Here is a 19,507-nt window from a genome sequence, read left to right on the forward strand (position 1 = left end):
TCAGAAATCAAGAGTGGCACATAGTATGCTTTATGTTGGCCTGGTAAAGAATAGCAATCCATACTTTTTTCTTGTATACCTGAATATTTCCCAGATCCCTCAGCTGTAATGGTTGCAGGTGTGTCACGTTCAGATTTCTCTGAAGCAGCTGCCAGCAATAGCATACTATTGGGCATCATGACATCTGGTACAGGAACCTTGGAAAACCAAGAATACAGTATTATTACAGGAAAAGTCACAAAGCAACATGAAATTATAATTGAAAAGGCCATCACATCTCAAAGATTGCCAAGATTAAACAAAGGCCTTGGTTCAGTCCTTGATAATGGCTCCTGATAGACCATAAAATCGGAGAACTGTCTGTCCTTTGGAAGAGGATAAACTCAAAAGAATCCACAATAAAGTGATGCCACAGAAGCACATACATTCAATATTTTACTGGGGTTAATGTCACTACAAAGAAGGTTGGTTGGGTTTACAATGGGAATTTTCCTTGGACTTCCTCCACAGATAGAGACTGTGCTGAGATACAGTCAGCAGCCAATTCTTGACTAAGGGTAATCACATTTTACCTTACCTGAATAACTTTTTAAACAAATGAAAGAACATTATAAGATGATTTCCAAACAGAAGGAGCAACTTAGTGCCATTTAAAATATGGGTTTTCTCTTTCCTTTGTTCTAAATTCCCCATGTAATATCTTCTTCAGTCTACTTTACGCATCACTTTATGTTTGAATTTAGACAGAAATCTTTGAAAGACGTGATATTATAGATGTCTGATAGTTCTCAGTACAGTTAAACTGACATGATCATTTGTTTGATGCTTCATGTTTTTCTTTTATTCAGATTTATTGACTTTGATTTTGTTTGGGCAGAAGGGACTTCTATAAAAAAATGACCTAGTTAACTGTAAATGTGCCAGAGATGAACATTTTGCTCTAAATGGTATTTATTTTGTCAGAGTTCAGAACAGAGTTCATGGACAGAAAACAGTAGTTTTATCAACTAGGAAAATTTAAATGATGTTGATCATGTTTTGCAAGTAGAATTTTTTCTCTGACAAAATAATAATAATAATAATAATAAGGGACAAGTCAGTAGGTGAGAAAAGACTACAGCACATACAGAGAATAGGACAGATTTCAAAGTTGTCCCATAATCAGCATAGAGGGAATCAAGAAAAACTCAAGAATAAAGATAGTAATCCTCAACATCAAAGAATCATAGACTTGTTTGAGTTCAAAGGGACCCTTAAAGGTCAGCTGATCCCACACCTCTGCAATGAACAGGACTCCTACAGCTAGATTAGCTTGCTCAGACCCCTGTCCAGCTTGACCCCTTGAGTGTCTCCAGAGATGGGGCATCCACCACCTCTCTGGTCAACCTATTCCAGTGCCTCACAATCCTTATCATAAAAAACAAACAGACAAACAAACAAACAAACTTCCACCTGATAATGATCGTAAATCTTTCCTCTTTAAGTCTGAAACCATTTTCCCTTGTCCTATCGCATCAGTCACATCAGCCCCTGCTAAAGATTCTGTCATCTTCTTTCTTGTAGCCCTCCTTTAGACACTGAAAGACTGCTGTCAGGTTTCCCCAGAGCCTTTTCTTCTCCAAAATATGGTGGTTTTTTCACACTTGCTCAGTCTCCAAAAAGGGCCTGTAAATGTTAAATTTCTACAGTATTCTCCTTGGGCCAAAAGTACATAGTTTGGCAGAATTACACTAAGTAGAAAACTGAGGAAAAGAAGAAAAAGAACTTCAAAGTGTTTTTGTTGATTTCCAATTCAGCACTGCGCATCAGCACCTGGCACAAGCATCTCCATTAAAGATCTCCATTAAAGATTCAATTCTTTCATCTTTTTTGCCATTTTTGGTTAGGTGGCTGGCCTACCACTGCAATGTTATAAATGAATGAGTTGTCTGTGATTACAGAAATAAATCTTTAAGGATCCCTGAGATTCCCAAGAACGTATCCTGGTAAAAAAAGGTAAGACAACTATTCACTACAGTGTCTTGGGAAGTCTATTTTCTATTTGAAAATACAATGTAATAATAAAAAAACCCTAGACTTGACTGTGTTTTTACTGACACTGGTTTACATAGTGTTGAGACATTCTTTTTCTAAGAAATTTATTATTTTCACAGAATCACAGAATCACAGAATCACCTGGGTTGGAAGGGACCCCAAGGATCATGTAGTTCCAACCCCCCTGCCTAGCAGGGCCACCAACATACATATTCAGATCAGGTTGCCCAGGACCCCGTCCAACCTGGCCTTAAACACGTCCAAGGACGGGGCATCCACAACCTCCCTGGGCAGCCCGTTCCAGGGCCTAACCACTCTCCTAGTAAAGAACTTCCCCCTAACATCTAACCTAAATCTTCCCTCCTTCAACTTAAAACCATTTCCCCTAGTCCTGCTGTTGTCAGCCCTTTTGAAGAGTTTACTCCCCTCCTGGGTGTAGGTTCCCTTCAGGTATTGATAGGCTGCAATGAGGTCACCCCACAGCCTTCTCTTCTCCAGGCTGAACAAGCCCAACTCCCTCAGCCTGTCCTCATAGGGGAGGTGCTCCAGCCCCTTGATCATCTTGGTCGCCCTCCTCTGGACCCTTTCCAAAATCTCTATGTCTTTCTTGTACTGAGGGCTCCACACCTGGACACAGTACTCCAGATGGGGCCTCACAAGAGCCGTGTAGAGAGGGACAATCACCTCCCTGTCCCTGCTGGCCACCCCTCTCCTGATGGAGCCCAGGATCCCATTTGCCTTTTGAGCTGCCAGAGCGCACTGCTGGCTCATATTCAGTCTCTCGTCCATCAGGACCCCCAGGTCCTTCTCTGCCGAGCTGCTCTCAAGGACCACTCCTCCCAGCCTGTACAGGTGCCTGGGGTTCTTCCGGCCCAAATGCAAAACCTTGCACTTTGCCGTGTTGAACCTCATCAGGTTCACCCGAGCCCAGCCCTCCAGCCTGTCGAGGTCCCTCTGAATGGCATCCCTTCCTTCCACCGTATCAACCGCACCACTCAGCTTGGTGTCGTCAGCAAACTTGCTGAGGGTGCACTCAATTCCCTCATCGATGTCATTAATAAAGATGTTAAAGAGCACCGGTCCCAAGACAGACCCTTGGGGGACACCACTTGTTACCGGCCTCCACCTGGACATAGAGCCATTGACCACCACCCTCTGTCTGCGGCCTTTCAACCAATTGCTTATCCATCGGGTCGTCCACCCATCAAATCCACTTCCCTCCAATTTGGAGATGAGGATGTGGTGGGGGACCATGTCAAAGGCCTTGCTCAGGTCCAGGTAAATGACATCAGTCGCCTTCCCTTCGTCCACCAATGCCGTCACTCCATCATAGAAGGCCACAAGATTAGTTAGGCATGACCTTCCTTTGGTGAAGCCGTGCTGGCTGTCTCGGATCACATGCTCATTCTTTATGTGACCGAGCATGTTGTCCAGGAGGATCTGTTCCATGATCTTCCCAGGCACGGAGGTGAGACTCACCGGCCTGTAGTTCCCCGGGTCCTCCCTGCTCCCCTTCTTGTATATGGGAGTGACGTGACCCTTCCTCCAGTCGTCCGGGACCTCACCTGACAGCCACGACTTCTCAAATATGATGGAGAGCGGCTCGGCAACCACCTCGGCCAGCTCCTTCAGGACCCTGGGATGCACGCCATCCGGCCCCATAGACTTGTATTCATTCAGTCTAAGGAGGCACTCTCGGACTTGCTCTGCCCTTACAGTGGGGAGGGATTTATCTCCTCGGTCCCCACATAGAGGTTTGGGGATGCAGGGTTCAGGGACGTGAAAAAGACTAGAATCCTGGCCACCAGTGAAGACCGAGGTGAAGAACTCATTCAGCACCTCGGCTTTCTCTTCATCTGTTGAAGCCAGTTCTCCTTTTAAATTTACCAAAGCAGGTACGCCCGTTTTGGCCTGTCTCTTCTGGGCAATGTACCTGTAGAAGGTTTTCTTATTGTTTTTCACGTCCCTTGCCAAGTTCAGTTCTGCCTGCGCCTTGGCTTCCCTGATCCCACGTCTGCAAGTCCGGACGGCATTCCTGTACTCTTCCCAGGTGACACAGCCTTGTTTCCAGAGCTTGTACACCCCTTTCTTCGCCCTCAGTTCTCTCAGCAGGTCCTTGCTGAGCCATGCCGGTTTCCTACCTCGCCTGCCCACTTTCTTATTCAGCGGAATATTTTGATGTGGTCCATGACATTTCTCAGTGAAGAACGGGATTTCCCAGGTGAAATTTGACAAGATTTGTTTTCTGAACTCTGCCAAACGTACGTAATCTATTTCAAATCTATGCCTGATCCAGGGTAGGTACTTGAAAACAGGTATTCTTTATCCAGAAGAACTGCCCTGGCTTTTTCACACTCAGATTTTTTCACAAAAAAAATCTGAAGACTTTATTACGCAGAGGCAGAAAGTAAAAAATGGGGACATAGTGAAAAATGCGACCCTTGTGTTTTCCAATTAGTACTACTATTGATATTTTATGGTGAAATTCAAATAATATAATGAAAGTAGCACAGTCATACACAGGAATACATGTATATTTTGGCACTACATTTTACAGGAAAGTCCTCAGTTTTTTTACAAATTCGAGTCCTAAGACCTGGATAGTGTTAGATTAAATTTACTGGTGTACGCTCAGAGGAACTTGCTTATTCCAAGGTAAAGTCAATGAGGTACTGTAGGTTTTCAGCATCTTTGAAATCCACCACAGTCCCTTGTAGAATTCCCAAGGGACATCAGTCAACAGACAACCTGGCAACAGAAACTGAGAATCCTGATCTGTTCCCCATCTCTGGCTACCAAAATGCTATATCACAACACATTCATTCCCAAGAGGCCAGAATACATTTCTGTAATGTGCACTTCAGTATCTGGATCACTTACAGTCATGAGCAGCTTCTCCACACAGTCAGGTGACACACTGTGCAAATGGGTCAAATGAAGCTGGAGATGCATTTTGTTGCTGAGGACATCCTGACAGAGGGGGCAGCAGATAACAGGTTGCATTGAATGCTGTGACAGGACATGCATCTGGATACGATTTGGGTCCCTACTATTGTAGTTACAATAAGGACACTGATAGAACTGAAAAACATCAAATTAAGATGCAGGATATTAGTCAATGTGCTTTAATAACTTTCTGATATTGCTGTTTTTAACAGCACGTCATCTCTTTTTTATTCTTATTTGAAAGAATTCTAGAATACAATTAAATTCTTACATTTTCCTTTACCTGCTCATGACAAAATTTATTGTCCTCTGGAGGCTTTGATTTTTTAGCTGCACCATCCTCTTCTTTTGCCAGAAGAAGTTGTTGTGCCCCTACAACAGTGTTCACTTTTGGTTCCTTCTCTGGTGTGACTATTCCTGTTCCAAAAACAATTTTTAAGAACACATTTTAAACTTGAAAATACTCTGTTTTACAAAGAAGCTGTGATTCCAAAGGTCTGTGTTGTCTCTGAGGGTATTTTTTTTTTTTAAGTTCTGAGAAAAAATACATATATTTGAGAAAACCAACTCTGATGAGTATAAAAACGAAAACACTTTTATCCTTGATGGATACTCTATAAATACATTTAAAAATGAACTGTTTTCTACTGTTTAGATAACCTTAGGTTGCCTTTAAAGATTAATCAATAAGATGCTTTCTTTAGCAGCTCAGTGTGAATTTGTGTGTTACATCAAAACAAATCAGCTTTTGCTTAAAAATCCTGTTTTCCAAAATAATTAATTTGCTGATGTTTAATTACACTCTCTCTTTCCTAAATTGTCTGAGCAATATGATTATTGTGGTGTTTTGATAACTCCTGCCTACTTACAATTCTGAAGCTAAATATAGTGAGGCTTTAAAAGAAATACTGTGGAGAATAGGATTTCAGAGCTAACTTAATATTAATTATATACAAAGATCAGTCATTTGGGATTGCCTTAGATGTTTACACTGTGAATTTTTATAGTCTGGCATTTGTGATCAAAACCAGAATATAATTGTTTTCTATAGACAGTTTTACTATTAAGTATTAAATACTATATTTAATATTATGCCTACTCTAGCTGTGTAATGTAGCCCAGTCTTGCACACATCAAAGAAAAGAGTGCAATTCTAATTTCCCAGTCCATCAGAAAATTCTTTCCAGCGTCAATTTGCCAGATAATCTCTTCTGCTAGGCTGGATATTACAAGAGCATTGGGTAGGCATGTCACATACATCTCATGACAAACACAAAACCTCATTTACCAACCATTCCAATCTCATCATAGTGCAGCATCATCTGACCTTTTTTCTGCTGTTTATTATGAGTATTTCTAATTTTAACTTTCAATTTTCACCATCTTCCAGTCAATTTGCAACTAAATTATTTCCAGGGTGAGGACACTATCACTGGACACTGGGTGCAAATACATCTTGAAATGCAATGAAGCTAAACCATTGATTGCTATCAGACTCAACGTAAATATATAGTCCAGGGGTAATCTGATTGTATGCTGTGCATGAAGATTTATCTTGATTTTTTTCAATCCACATAAGGTTCATATAAATGAACAAATTGCACCTCGTTGCACAATAACCTAGGATTAATTTAAAAATAAGGTCATGGATGTTTTGACAACAAAGTAAACATGAACAAAGAAAATATTTCTATTTTTCTGTAGGCAAAATCAGTATCTTTGTTATTATTATATCAATTATGTAGACTTTGTGCAACATTTGATATTAAAAGAGCAACATTAAAGAAAAGTAAAATAAGAAAACTTTCAAGGTAAAATAAGAAAGCTTTCAAGGTAAATACCAAGTCCTCATGGTAAAATAATGAACAATGGAGAACTGAATCACACAGAGACATGTTCTGAAGGGCATTTAGGAAAAAAAAAACAACAACATAAACATATTTTATGACTTATACATTAAAGCTGATTTCCCCACACATTGTTTCTCATTCCTAAGTTGGTAATTATTTCTTATGGCGTAATTTAGACCAGTATGTTCTCACTCAAACTGCAGTTTATTCCTGCCGTATTTTCCTACTTTAATTATCAGTTTATCAGCATTGATTTCATATCTGGACACGCTGCCTTCTGGAGCCCCCCTGAATTTTTACACTCTGAGAACCTATTCCTGGAGGCCTCATTTTGATAGCTCAGCAAAGAGATGTACCTCCAACCTGAAGCACTGGTGAAGCTTAAAGGTAAAATCTACATGCTACAGCAACAAAAGATACCACTTCATTACTCAGTTTGGTTTATGATAATTCAGTTCTCACTGGCCTAGCCACATTTACTTGGCAACACATCATTACTATTTAAATGTCTTTACTGTAAGAATTATAGAAAGTAAAAAAGTGACATACTATATTAACGGAGAAAGGTTGCTTCTCAGACTTTAGAAGGATAGGTTCAAATTATTAACCTCTCTTCATTTCCAACTGTCAAAAATGTCTAACAGTTGACTACTGTTTCCTACCTCTATCATATGCCACTTTTAAAATGCTTCTTTAAAAAGACAAATGGGGCAGAATCTCAGCTGGTGTAAAGTGACACAGTCATACAAGATGCTGAATTTAAAAAGCAAAGTAAAACAATTCTGCTTTCTTTTCCCCTCTACACACCAGATTGTTTTTGACATTTTGTTACAGAAATTGGGATCCAAATTCTGCTCAAAAATCCATTTGTGACAATGCATTTAGCAGTGTTTTTGGCATTGGTATGCAACTGCTAATGAAATTGAGCTTGGAGTACACTGTGTGCCTCGGTACACAAAAGGTTAATATTATACATCATCTTCCACCAGAGGATAGGATGACTTGATTACTTCAAAGGGACAATAATCATGAAACACATTGTTCTTGTTTCAATAAAAACAAGTATTTTTTTGGTTAAATTCTCTTTTGTTGTTAATATAATAAAACTATGGAGTCATCAAACACTGTGCTGGGGTCAATAAATGCATATAAAAGCACAGCTATTTATTATGATTGCCATGATATTTATATAAATTGTGGAAATTTACAGAGGCTTTGTTGTTTTCCTTGTTGATGTTGCTCTGGATTCAGTCAACCTGAAGCCCTGTTACTTTCTACTGAACCCAAGTTACATCTGGACAATAGAACAGTAACTGACAGGTTTGAAGAAAAAGGGGCTGATTCCTCAACCTGGGGTGAAGCTACTTGCCCCTTTGCATGGAGTGGATTGAATCCCCCAGAGCAGAGCAGCACTTTATGCCGGGTCCTCTCTTGTCACAAGTGTAACTGCAAAAGAAAAGGTTTGGACTCCCTGTGCAAGCAAATGGTCCAGCTTGTAAAACTTAGCTCCTTTTCTTCCTGTATCAACTTTTCATTTTCTGTATTGGATTTAGTGTTTTATGGAGCTTCCTGCAGAGAGGCTGAATAAAGTTATGGCCTTACAGATAGCGTATTGAAGGAGGACAGGAGAGGAGAGAAAATGTTACGGTCCTGAGCTTGTGGAGCTTTGTTTTCATAGCTGAGTGTTCCACTGGCATGCTCTTCTTAATATGCAGCTGGAGGAAGAGACTAAATCTGTTGTTGTTCATGCTTTAAATACAAATTTTCTATTTTTGAGAAACATTTGTGTTTTTTCTTAATTGTGAAATACAAATTTAATGCATTTTATAACGCAGAACACACAGTGTTGTTTTAGATGAATAACATACTTTCAATACAGTTAGCTGAAAAGCCAACATTAGTTCAAAATAAGTACCACAAAGCAGACTAGTTAATGATTAAATGTCAGTTACAGAATTAGTTAACTTGTCTAATATTACTAATACAAAAATGACATATTCCACTACAATTCAGATGCCATCATGTTTCTAGCATGTTTGAAACCCCAAAACAAAAATATAAACTTTTGTGACTGATAAAGCGGAGAATGCTAAAGAAAGAAACTCCTCAAAAACCTACAATCAAAATACTGTCTTGTTATTTATGAATCCATGTATTTGATAAAGATTGCATAATTTAAGATTTCTGACACATCAGATTATGTTATTCAACTTCAAAATAATTCTAAAATTATAATTACTGGTATTCTTTCTAATTAGAGGAAAATGAAAGGATAATTTTCACTGCAATAATGAAGGTTAATTTCCATCCTTCCTCATGTTTACTACCTTATTAAAAAGTGCTCCCCTTAGCCATGGCAAAGACATATTACATTTTCAATGCAAATGTATTAATCTGGATAAATTCCATATTAATTCTTGCACTGCATAGAGCTGTAATTTGGATTATAATTAATCTAAAGTGGCACTAGATTTAAATGACAATATAAATGAGGCATTAGTAGGCTTTTCTATTCTGAATGAATATTCAACAAATATAACTTGCCTATTGCCAAGTCTCATTTTGAAAGCTCTACTCCTTGAGATAAGGTAAGCAATACAGCACAACAGCTTACACAAACATGCTGTTACTAAATACATGTTAATCCTTCCTCGTCTAATAGATTCTATGCTAAAGAGGGGTCACACCACTTTCCTGTCTAACTTGTTAGTATTGTGATTAATTTATTGGTTTTCCTGAGATTTCTCTGGCAAGAATTGCAACACTCAATTCACGAGAAAGCCCAAATTAACATTCAATTATACATAAGCAGTTATATAGTCATTAGAAATACTTGTCAGCTGAGTGAAAATTAAGATGATGGTCTGCATGATACATATAGAGATTTAATTTAGATTATGAAAATAAAAGTTTCTAAAAGATTGAGGATTTCATTGTGCAAACTGCTTTCTCTAAAGCTCAAAGGCAAATCTTGTATTTCGGCCCCTGTTTGTATATGAATCTTAATGCAATGTTATTTTTGTAATTGCTGGCACGGGAATGCAGAACAATTATGCCGGGTTTTTTTTTGTTGGTTTTTTTTTTTTTTTTCTGTAGTGCACCCAGTAGGCATCTGGATGTAGGTTTGTCCTAATTAAACTTGGCCCTTATGAGCAGCTAATCCTGATGGAATTTTGAGAATTCCCCTTCAGTATTTTTTTTCTAGATTCCATCTTTTATTTTTTTTCTCAAGTTTTCATACTATATTCTTTCTTGAACAGCTGAAAAATGGACCTAAGAAAATAAGAGGGCTGATAAACTCCCTGAATCACTTTCCAGTGTTCCGTAGGACAGAGCATATGGTGAGCAACGTGAGCTCCAGATAGCTGTCACCTTTTTCTTGTTGACGGGCAGACCCTGACAAAACTGCAGGAGACTTACGTCTGCTTTGGAGTATGGGTTTACTGCACCACAGACAGCTCTTTCCAAGATAGCTAAAGGGGCATATTTGTGGGTCACTCCAAAAGTAATGCCTCCTATGCTTTTCTATGGAAACCACAACAGATGCAAAGACCACAGTAACACTATTTGATAGAGAAAATAGCTACAAAACAATATTTTCCAACATAGTCATCATCAGTAGCCATGAATTTTCATCAGTGATGAACAAGAGAGCCTGCATGCTATGCACATTAAAATCTGCACCAGTGGAACTGCTGAAACACACCACCCACCACCTCACTGTGATCAAAGCCACTGTTTGGTCTCCATAAACGTTCAGCAGGCATTGAGGAATGTCAATGGCTGATTTTTTTTTCTATATGGAAGAATTCAATTGCACACTTTTGCTTCTTATGCACTTCCATGTCAAACGCCATTTTGTCAGACTGCCCCTCTACTGCCATCTGTCACATGGCAACAAAATGTAACAGAATACTGTTGGGAAAGTTCACCCTGTACTGCCATACCACCAGTATCCACCTCTGACAACATGCGCCACCATAAGAGGTATTACTTTCAGGGCAGCCCGTATGTTTTAAACCACAACACAGTTTCTTGCTCAACATCATCATTGACATCATCAGCCTTACTTTGGATTTGTGATCTCTAAAAATAAAGCAACTGAAGAGCAGTTAAGGTTCTAAACTGTGAATGAATAGTGACCTTAGCACGTCAACAAGCAAGATTAAAGGAACCTTTAATCTTTCGGTCAGTCTTCTGAATTAATCTGGCACAGAAAAGGCTATGTACATCTGTATATCTTTTTTTTTTTTAATTAATGAAAAAATGTTTAGTATGTAAGAGCAAAATATAGAATGGGAGAATTTGGATATAAAGAAGATAATGTAAAATTATATTTTCTCTACAACTATACATCTTTATGGAGAATACAACCTCCTTTGTATGCAGCTGTCATTGGCGTACAAGAAAAAGATATATGACTACCTGAAACTAATAGGCTTCAACCTGTTTCAGCACTTCTTCTGCTTCAATGAATCCAACATAATGTAACTAGGTATAGCGTGCAGCAAAAGTAGCCAATGTAATATTCATTGTGACCATAGATTTCCATCTCATACATAAAAAGCATGGATGAAGTCACGTATTTGCCAAATCAAACACACAAAAAGCCTTGGGTATCTACACCAGATGCTGGCCCTGGGTTTGTTTGTGCACAAGTAAATGTCATGACATGGGGGTTTGTTTTCAAAGACAGTAGCTTTCATTACTGGGTTTTGTCTATTCCAGGAGATCAAAATTACCCAACCCATATAATCCATTTTCAATGATATTTCCTCTTTCTTAGGCTGAATCATCTGTAAACTTTTTCAATGGATTTTGTGTATTTTTTTCAAAATGCCTCAAATAAATGCCGAGGAAGAGGCCAGATTCTTGGGAGTAAGTGATCAGAGAGCAAGAACAAAAAAATAACAATAATAAAAACCCCACATTCTTTGGGTTAAAAGCGGGGCAAAACCTGATTGAAGAAAAAATTCAAGTGGTACCTAATCCTATGCTTATGAAAAATTAATATGCCATCAGAGGAATCACAAGTACAGCTAAGATTAATGAAAGGCGCTTAAAAAATTACAAGCACACAAACTGATTTGATTAAAAAATAATCTCACTGGTCGTCCTGTAATATTCTTCAACTTATCCGCATCTATCCTGTCAGATGGTTATGATTAAAAATAGGTCAATGGGAGGCTACTGATAGAAATCACATGCAAAATGCACATGCAATGAATAGTAGTGGGAATGTCCAGACAGTTTAAAATGAAAGAACATTTCATAAGTTAAAAAAAAAAAAAAAAAGGAAGACAAAATTCTAGCATCTTACCAGAGTCTTTACTAGCTTTTTTAGCTTCAGTATTGTCTCTCTCACTTGAGTCCTTATCATCACCAACAGCCACTGATGTACTTTTAGCAGACCCATCTGTATCTTCACCTTGTTCTTCTGGGGAAAAGCATAGAAAAGATCCAACTTAGTGACCATTCAACAGCAGGTAAAAAACTCTTCAAAAGAGCTCTTCAAGCACTTAAAGAAGTTGCCAAAATGGGGAGAAGGAGATGAAGAAAATGAGAGAATGGCCCTTTAAGGAGATTGGACATTAATTAGGAATAATTGGCAATATTTCAAAATCTACCCAGAAATTCTGAACGTTTCTTTATCAGAGTATCCACTTCCCACCAGCATACCAGATTTAAAGCTTATCATTTCATATGCTTTAGCAAGCAACTACTTGTGTTAAAACGCACGCATAAGGATGCACACATATACCATGCCAGCTTGAACAAAAGCAAGCCCATGTAAAAATGTATCTTTAAGCCAAAAAAGAAAAAAGAGAAAAAAAGGGGAATTCAAATATAAATCCTATTAGTACAGCAGTATCCCGCTAATTGCAGTAAGTAAGTATTAGGTATTAGGTACTGTATTAAATATAAACCCCTGGCTTTGCGGGAGAAGTCTCAAATTTTGTCTCCAGGGGGAGCCATTCAGGATAAACGATACAACTTGGTACATGGCTTCTGAGGAAGCAGCATTACCCACACCTCACTTACGTGTTCACACCAGCTAGATTACATGGAAATCTTCACAGTAACTCAAGCCTATTTAATTATTCTGTAAATCTTAGCTATGCTGCTACTGGTGGATTAATCTGTTTATGCAGTTAGCTTCTATGCTGGGGCTGTGTAGCACTAATCCGTGAAAGGCCCACTGTTCCTTTTCATCCTGTGATCATTTGTCTCTCACTGTGCTGATGTCACATTTTAATGAATTTTTAGCAATCTGAGTAATGCCAGATAACCAGACTTGCAACTCCCCACAGCATGGCATGCTGTTTTCATTGCAGCACAAAAAAAAGAAAAAAAAAAAAAGAAAAAAAAATCTTATTTCTCAGTTCAGGTAGGAATTATATAAATTAGGAGGTGAAGGTAAAATGGGATTCAAAACGCCAAGCTGCTCAATTTCATAAAATCTTTAATGACCATATAAATTAACCCTGGAAAGGCAAAAGGTCACAGACACACATTTGCATACACTCTTCTATTCACTTTTGATAAGCAGAGCTTTTATGCAGGGAACATGATACAATTAACCCTTCAGGAACCATACAAAATGCAGCTACCGACATTTTAAGTGTCAAGCATTAACTGAAAATTACACACTGCATAAAATTTTCATTGTAAATGCTATAGTGATTGAAAGGGGAAATAGTGGCCCTCTTCGCACCCCATGTTTTATTAATAACATTCTGACAGCCGAATGAAATATCCTCTGTCATATATAGCAGCTGAGCACAAAAAAAATTGCTGCTTAGTGCCTTACTTGCCAGCCATGCACTGAAACTGTACGCCCAGGCAAACAACCCTCAGATCGATGTGGTGAACATATCTGATTCTCAAAACCTTTTGTAAATCAGGGGGAAAAAAAAAAAATAAAAGGAGAGAGAGGAAAAAAAAGTCCAAACAAAACAGCTGCAAATTTGGAAATCGAAAAAAAAAAAAAAAAAAATTAACCACAGATCAATGTGTTTTGCATGGACACTGAAATACAATAGTTTAGCGCTAAGCATGCATGTCCACCCTTTGGAACAATACAGGGAGAAAGACTGACCCCTCTCCTAAAAATAACTGCATACTAAAAAATTTCCATCCAAATGGATCCCCCTTGTGCTGCTTTAGCACTCTGCCTGCTGCGACCTCGCTCCCTCCTGTGATGATAGCTAATCAAACATGGGAGCCATCCCGGCCGCAGCTGGAAGCAGGGCTGTGTTTGTCCGACTGGCAAGGGAGCACAGTTCGGGATGCTGTGAGCCTGTGATCCTGCCTGCATCGGGCTGTGTTAATGCCAAGTGAACACACATGAGGCTCGTATCCAGTGTCAGGCCCTGTGGCCTCACAGAGCCCGTGGCAAATCCCTTCTCGACTCATCCTTGGGAACGGTCGCACTGCTTCTTTTACTAGATTTACTGGCCCAGTTCCCCTGGGCTGGAAAATGAAGTGTCAAAGTGCTACTGAGTGTCCTTATCTTGAGGGGACATAAAATTGTAAGGGCTATCGTGGCACACATTAATAAAACATTGTGTGTGTGTCAGGCAAAGAGAAAGAAAATTATGAAGGTACTAAAAGAAAAGCTACAGTATCATCTGGGTCTCATCAGACAATTTTTGCAGGGTGCTCTCCTGTTTTTCTGGTATGTGTTTTAAGTGTGAGAGAAATTCCCAGACATGTTCTCCTATACATCATCGTGGTGTCTGACCTCAGCCTGACCCTGGCAACAGTTTGAGAAATCTGAATGTGAACAAAGACTCTGTGTCAGCAGCAGGGAGAGATTGCGGGATAGACTTTCCCCATCAACTTAATCGCAAACAGCAGTTCTGAGGCCATAACTTTACAGGGCTCCACCAAGCCACAAACACGTAACCTTTAGAGGTGAAACTGCCCCCTGCTCCCCACCCCCCCTCTTCTGTGATTTTTCTCAGTCTTGTGGTGCTCCCTTTGATGTAGCAAGGCAATTAGCTCTAATGTTCAAGTGCTGCAGACCTGTTTTATGGTTTGGAAGGTGAGAGCTGTTTATTACAGGTAGGCTCCTGGGGGCCATAAAGACTTTGCAAATTTTTAATCATGCAAAAAACTAATCAAAATGTAACTTATACACACCATAAAAATTAATATCATTATTATGCACAGTATAAATTGCCTGCCTTGGCTTTCAATGGCACTCACTTCTAGAAAATACATTTGGCATTCATTTCAGAAATATGTATGGCATTCTCTTCAGGAATAAATTTCATAGACAGACATGATAATACAACTTCTCATATTTTTCTTCAAAATTACAGAAAGGCTGTCTAAGATTCACACTGTCGCAACATCTATCAAAGGAACAAGATGGAAATCCAACAGCTCTAACTTAAAAGTAGTAAATTTACAAAAAAAAAATCCTTAGAAAGACCGTTCATGTTCATTAGAATAGATAGTGAGAATGTCTAATGAAATGTGCTATCAAAAAAAAAATCTACATACCTATGCAAAAAGAATAACCGACAAATATCTCTTTTGAGTAAAGTTTTTGTTCTTACTTCAAATGCTAAGCAATAAGGATACTATTCAGTAATAAAAAAAATGCAGTGATTCCTGCTGAAAATCAACAAAACACAGTGTGATGGGGCCACAGGTTCCAGAACAAGTCCTAATACTCTATTATAGATTTACAAGAGTCTTGCCTATATACATTTACAAATGTCAGCTTTGAAAATGAATAGACCAGCAGATTCAAATGTATAATGGCTTTAATAACACTTACTATTGAAATATGATATTTTATTCACACCTGGTTTTATTTTGTCTAAATGCTGAAAATTTCTTTTGATGTTGGATCTTTTGAGTTTATACATTATCAACTTTTTTCTCACAGCTGACTTTGAATTAAACACAAAAAAGTGAGGTTAGCATAGTCTGAACTAAAACTGTCAAATCATGGAAAATGGAGTTAAGCTTTATAGGCAAAGTTAATCAGCTGATATTGCATATTACATATTCTACATCATATAATTTAGCATGTTAATCTACACTCTTGGGCCCCAATTCTATACCAATTTCATAAAAGACCCTTATGACCTTCATGAGTCCAATGAAGTCAATGTGTGTGGTGCTTTCAATTGTAAAATCCAGGCCTCAACCTAGCTGATACAAGCAGCAAATTAGATGAATATCCACATATATATATTAGATAAGCCAGATTGCTGAGAATACATCCAGCATATGAAAAATACTAGCTTTTGAAATAAAATATGAAACAGTTAAAACAAGATAAAGTCAGAGTGGAAACTTCACTGGTATATGAAACAATGGATAGTAATGACTGTTTTGGTCCTAAATTCTGCTGTTGTTGACGTTAGTATCCCTTTTGCACTGTCCAAATTGCAAGTAATTTCCTAAATGGGGATGACCTACTAGTTGTGGGTGAGTAATTGTGGTTATGAGAGAGAAAGCAAGATTAAGCAAGTGTTTTGGCTGAGGTCTGGATGAAAGGGGAAAGAATTAATCCATCAGCTGAAGTTGTAAGTGATAAATAGGAGATGAGAGATAAATTAATATGCATATATATATTTGGTGTTTGTTATTTAATATGTTCAATTAAAAGCTGAATCAATGGTACACATAAATGTTCAGCACAGGTGTATCCCACGTTCATTTGGAAGAAGAAGTGACTTAATGAGATTGTCAGGATGAGAATTAACCACTAGCAAAAAAAAATGGCAGGACAGATTGGAGAAATGGGTTTGTGTTGGATAATGTAGAGAAAGGAGGAACAACAAAAGAAACCAAAGACGAAAAAGCCATGGAGTATGAAAGGAAAGAAAAAAATTGAATTAAAAGCAAGCAGAGTGGATTTTCTTCTGGATTACCTCAGCTACTCTACTTGGGTTCTCTCTGACTTCTGAATTACAGTTTATTTACCCAAATATTTCAGAAAGTATTTATTTAATTTTCTGGCTAGTCTTGCAGAGCATGAGTAAGGAACAGCATGACCTGCACATTCAAGATCTTGACTGCATCCTCCAGCGGTCATATTTCATCTTCAAAAAGGACTGCTAATTTCTTATATAATGACTCAAGGGGAATAACAACACCAACCTCTTAATAACTGTTTCTAATCACTGTGTTATATTTAAAACTATTGCTTTTAGAAGGCTGAGCTTCCTGCAAACAAGCCTGTAATTAAGTGATGATCATCATATTGACTGCTAACTTGCAGTTTGTATCAAAGTGTAACATTTTGTTTTGTGGTGCATCATTTGATTTTTTTTCAGCATTCTAATGCTTGTTTTCTTCTGGTTTATTACTGTGTCAGAGAAGCCCAACTGCAAAGCTGGCCAAACAGAGCACATCATGGTGGCTGCTTCCCAAGCAGCATCACAAATCACACCCACCCCACCCAGCAGCAAGTATTTCCCACTCATCACACTCAGTCTCATCTCTCTGACTACCAGGGAGTAGCAGGTCTCTTCTACCCTGCTTCTTTTTTTTTTTTTATCCTCGATTTGTGAAGGTAGGAAAGATTTGTTATCACCAGTTAATCTGCCTAGCACCATATTATTTCCCATTATTCCCCCCCAACCTTTTTTTTTTTTTTTTTTAAACTGCTATCTAATTCCAGCTGCTGGAGAAGGAAAGGGAATGTTCTCCCCAGAAATTTAGAGGGGTGGGGTGTCCTTTCCAGTTCAGTGGCTGAGCAAGCTCTCCCTTTATCTCATTCCTGGCTAGGATTGATTGCTTTCTAGTCTCCCTCTCATATTCTCAGCATAAACCAGGAAAATAAGTGTATTTTGCCTAATGGATAATGGTGTAAAACATTGGTACACTTACACTGAGCCATACTGGCTGATGAGAATAAGGGAAAATCTGTGGGGTTTTTTATTGTTTTATATTAGTATTTTATCAAATATTTTGCAGGAGGCAAAAGAAGCATATGCTGACAAAACCAGAGAACATCAAATATTCAGAAATTCAGCAATGTTTTCCAGATGTGATTGGAAATGCACAGTTAATCATTTACTATACAAAAAGGGATACTCTTCTTACTTGGCCTTCTCTAGAAAGGCATTGAAGCATTTTGTGGATAGTCCAACTTTTCCAGCTCATCTATACTTTTGGCTGCCATTATGGTTCGTAGAAAATGCTGTTTTCCCCATCAGCTAAAGGTATGATGAGTACTAGCACTGTCTGTCTTGAGGACTAATACATTTGCATCGGGGTTATTTTGAACAGAAAATTCAATCTCATTACTAATTCTTATTCAATATGCTGGTTTAGATACACTGCCTAATTTCAGGCACTGCTTTAGGCTTCCTCCCTAAGGAGAGAGAAACAGGTATCTTCAGGGCACAAATCAGACTTTAGGAAGCCAGAATTAGCATTTGGAGGCGTCTAATTCCTCACTGACTATAGAAGAATTTTAGAGTGAAATTTACTGTTTAGAGTGAAGACTTTTCATTTTGGAACTGCAGTTAAATGTTAGAAGTTAGATGAGTAACCTGAGCCTAAGAGCTTGACCCAAAGCTCAAAAAGCCAATGAGAGTCTTCTCGTGACATTCACCAACTTATAGGGTGCTTATTTCTAGCCTGCAGAAAATAAAAAATATATATATTACTATTAATATTATATTAATATAATATATATTATATTATATGTATATCATATTATATATTCACCTTACTTGTATTCCTCTTGTTCAGCCTAGTTTTAATTTTCTGTCATTGTTCAATCTTTTTAGGTGCCCCTTCACACATAAACATTTCTGTTGTTACTGATTTCTTGCATTTTGTCCTACCTCTCAGTTGACTTGAGTTTCCAGTACCTCATGTTAGGGATGAGATTGGCTCTCCCATTCACATTTTCCAGAAAAAAACTATTTAGACTGCATTTACTAATTAATTAACAGCTCATTTAAATGACCTATTTTATTAGCAACTCAGTTTTTGGGCTTCTCTCTGAAATACACTGTAAAATCCTTCTCATTTACCTTCCAAATTTTTCCCTGAATTATTCACCTCTTTTTGGCTCACTAATGGTATGTCTCTGAATTTATCTGTAAAGAATTCTGTTACTGCATATATTTCTCCTTTGTCTTTTGAGAATACTAGAGAAAAGGAATTTGTTTTCTTTGCCACCTCTGGATCATTTTTGGACTGGCTCCTTATTCTCTGGTGGTCTAGCAGACCTAATGACTCTTCTGCAGACTTTTACTTCTGAGATACTTTAACAATTCCTATTCAGCTTTGTTAGGAACCTTCATGTAATTGCTCTTCTTATCCAACCTCTATGTTCAGTTTTATTAACATCACTTTGGCTTTATTTCCATTTTTAAGGATACATTTTCTCTGACCTTAATAAATTCTTGTACTATGCCTTGTCATGTAGCTAACCTACATCCCTCCAGTTTTAGTATTCCCAGTCTTTGATGCTAAGTGTCAGAGGCAGAAGTAGGTAATTTACTTACAGGCTGAAAAATATCTCTCAAGAAAACCACTTTTTATCTTTTTTTTTTTTTAGAATTTTTACTTTTTTTTAATAGTCTTCACAAAATTATTTACTTTTTCACAGTTGCCTGATGAATATTTTGTAGCATATATAGCAGCCTGTGATTTTTTTTTTTCAAATTAAATTGCTGTAAATATTGCTTAAA

At 38.0% G+C, this 19,507-nt stretch overlaps 1 protein-coding gene across 4 annotated transcripts in view; it reads right to left on the reverse strand.

The window, feature by feature from the left end:
- Positions 1-19,507, reverse strand: part of ZFHX4 (zinc finger homeobox 4) — a 154,242-nt gene that overhangs the window by 17,414 nt on the left and 117,321 nt on the right. For 2 of the 4 annotated variants that reach the window (XM_048938626.1, XM_048938623.1), the window contains exons 5-8: positions 12,151-12,267; positions 5,252-5,397; positions 4,915-5,115; positions 80-197 (exon numbers count right to left, since the gene is read on the reverse strand). In XM_048938626.1, coding sequence (XP_048794583.1) covers positions 80-197; positions 4,915-5,115; positions 5,252-5,397; positions 12,151-12,267 — 582 coding nt within the window. The remainder of the gene's footprint in view (positions 1-79; positions 198-4,914; positions 5,116-5,251; positions 5,398-12,150; positions 12,268-19,507) is intronic. The other 2 variants (XM_048938624.1, XM_048938625.1) reach the window with 2 other exon arrangements.

This window comes from Lagopus muta, chromosome 3, assembly GCF_023343835.1.
Source record: "Lagopus muta isolate bLagMut1 chromosome 3, bLagMut1 primary, whole genome shotgun sequence".
NCBI classification, from domain to species: Eukaryota; Metazoa; Chordata; class Aves; order Galliformes; family Phasianidae; genus Lagopus; species Lagopus muta.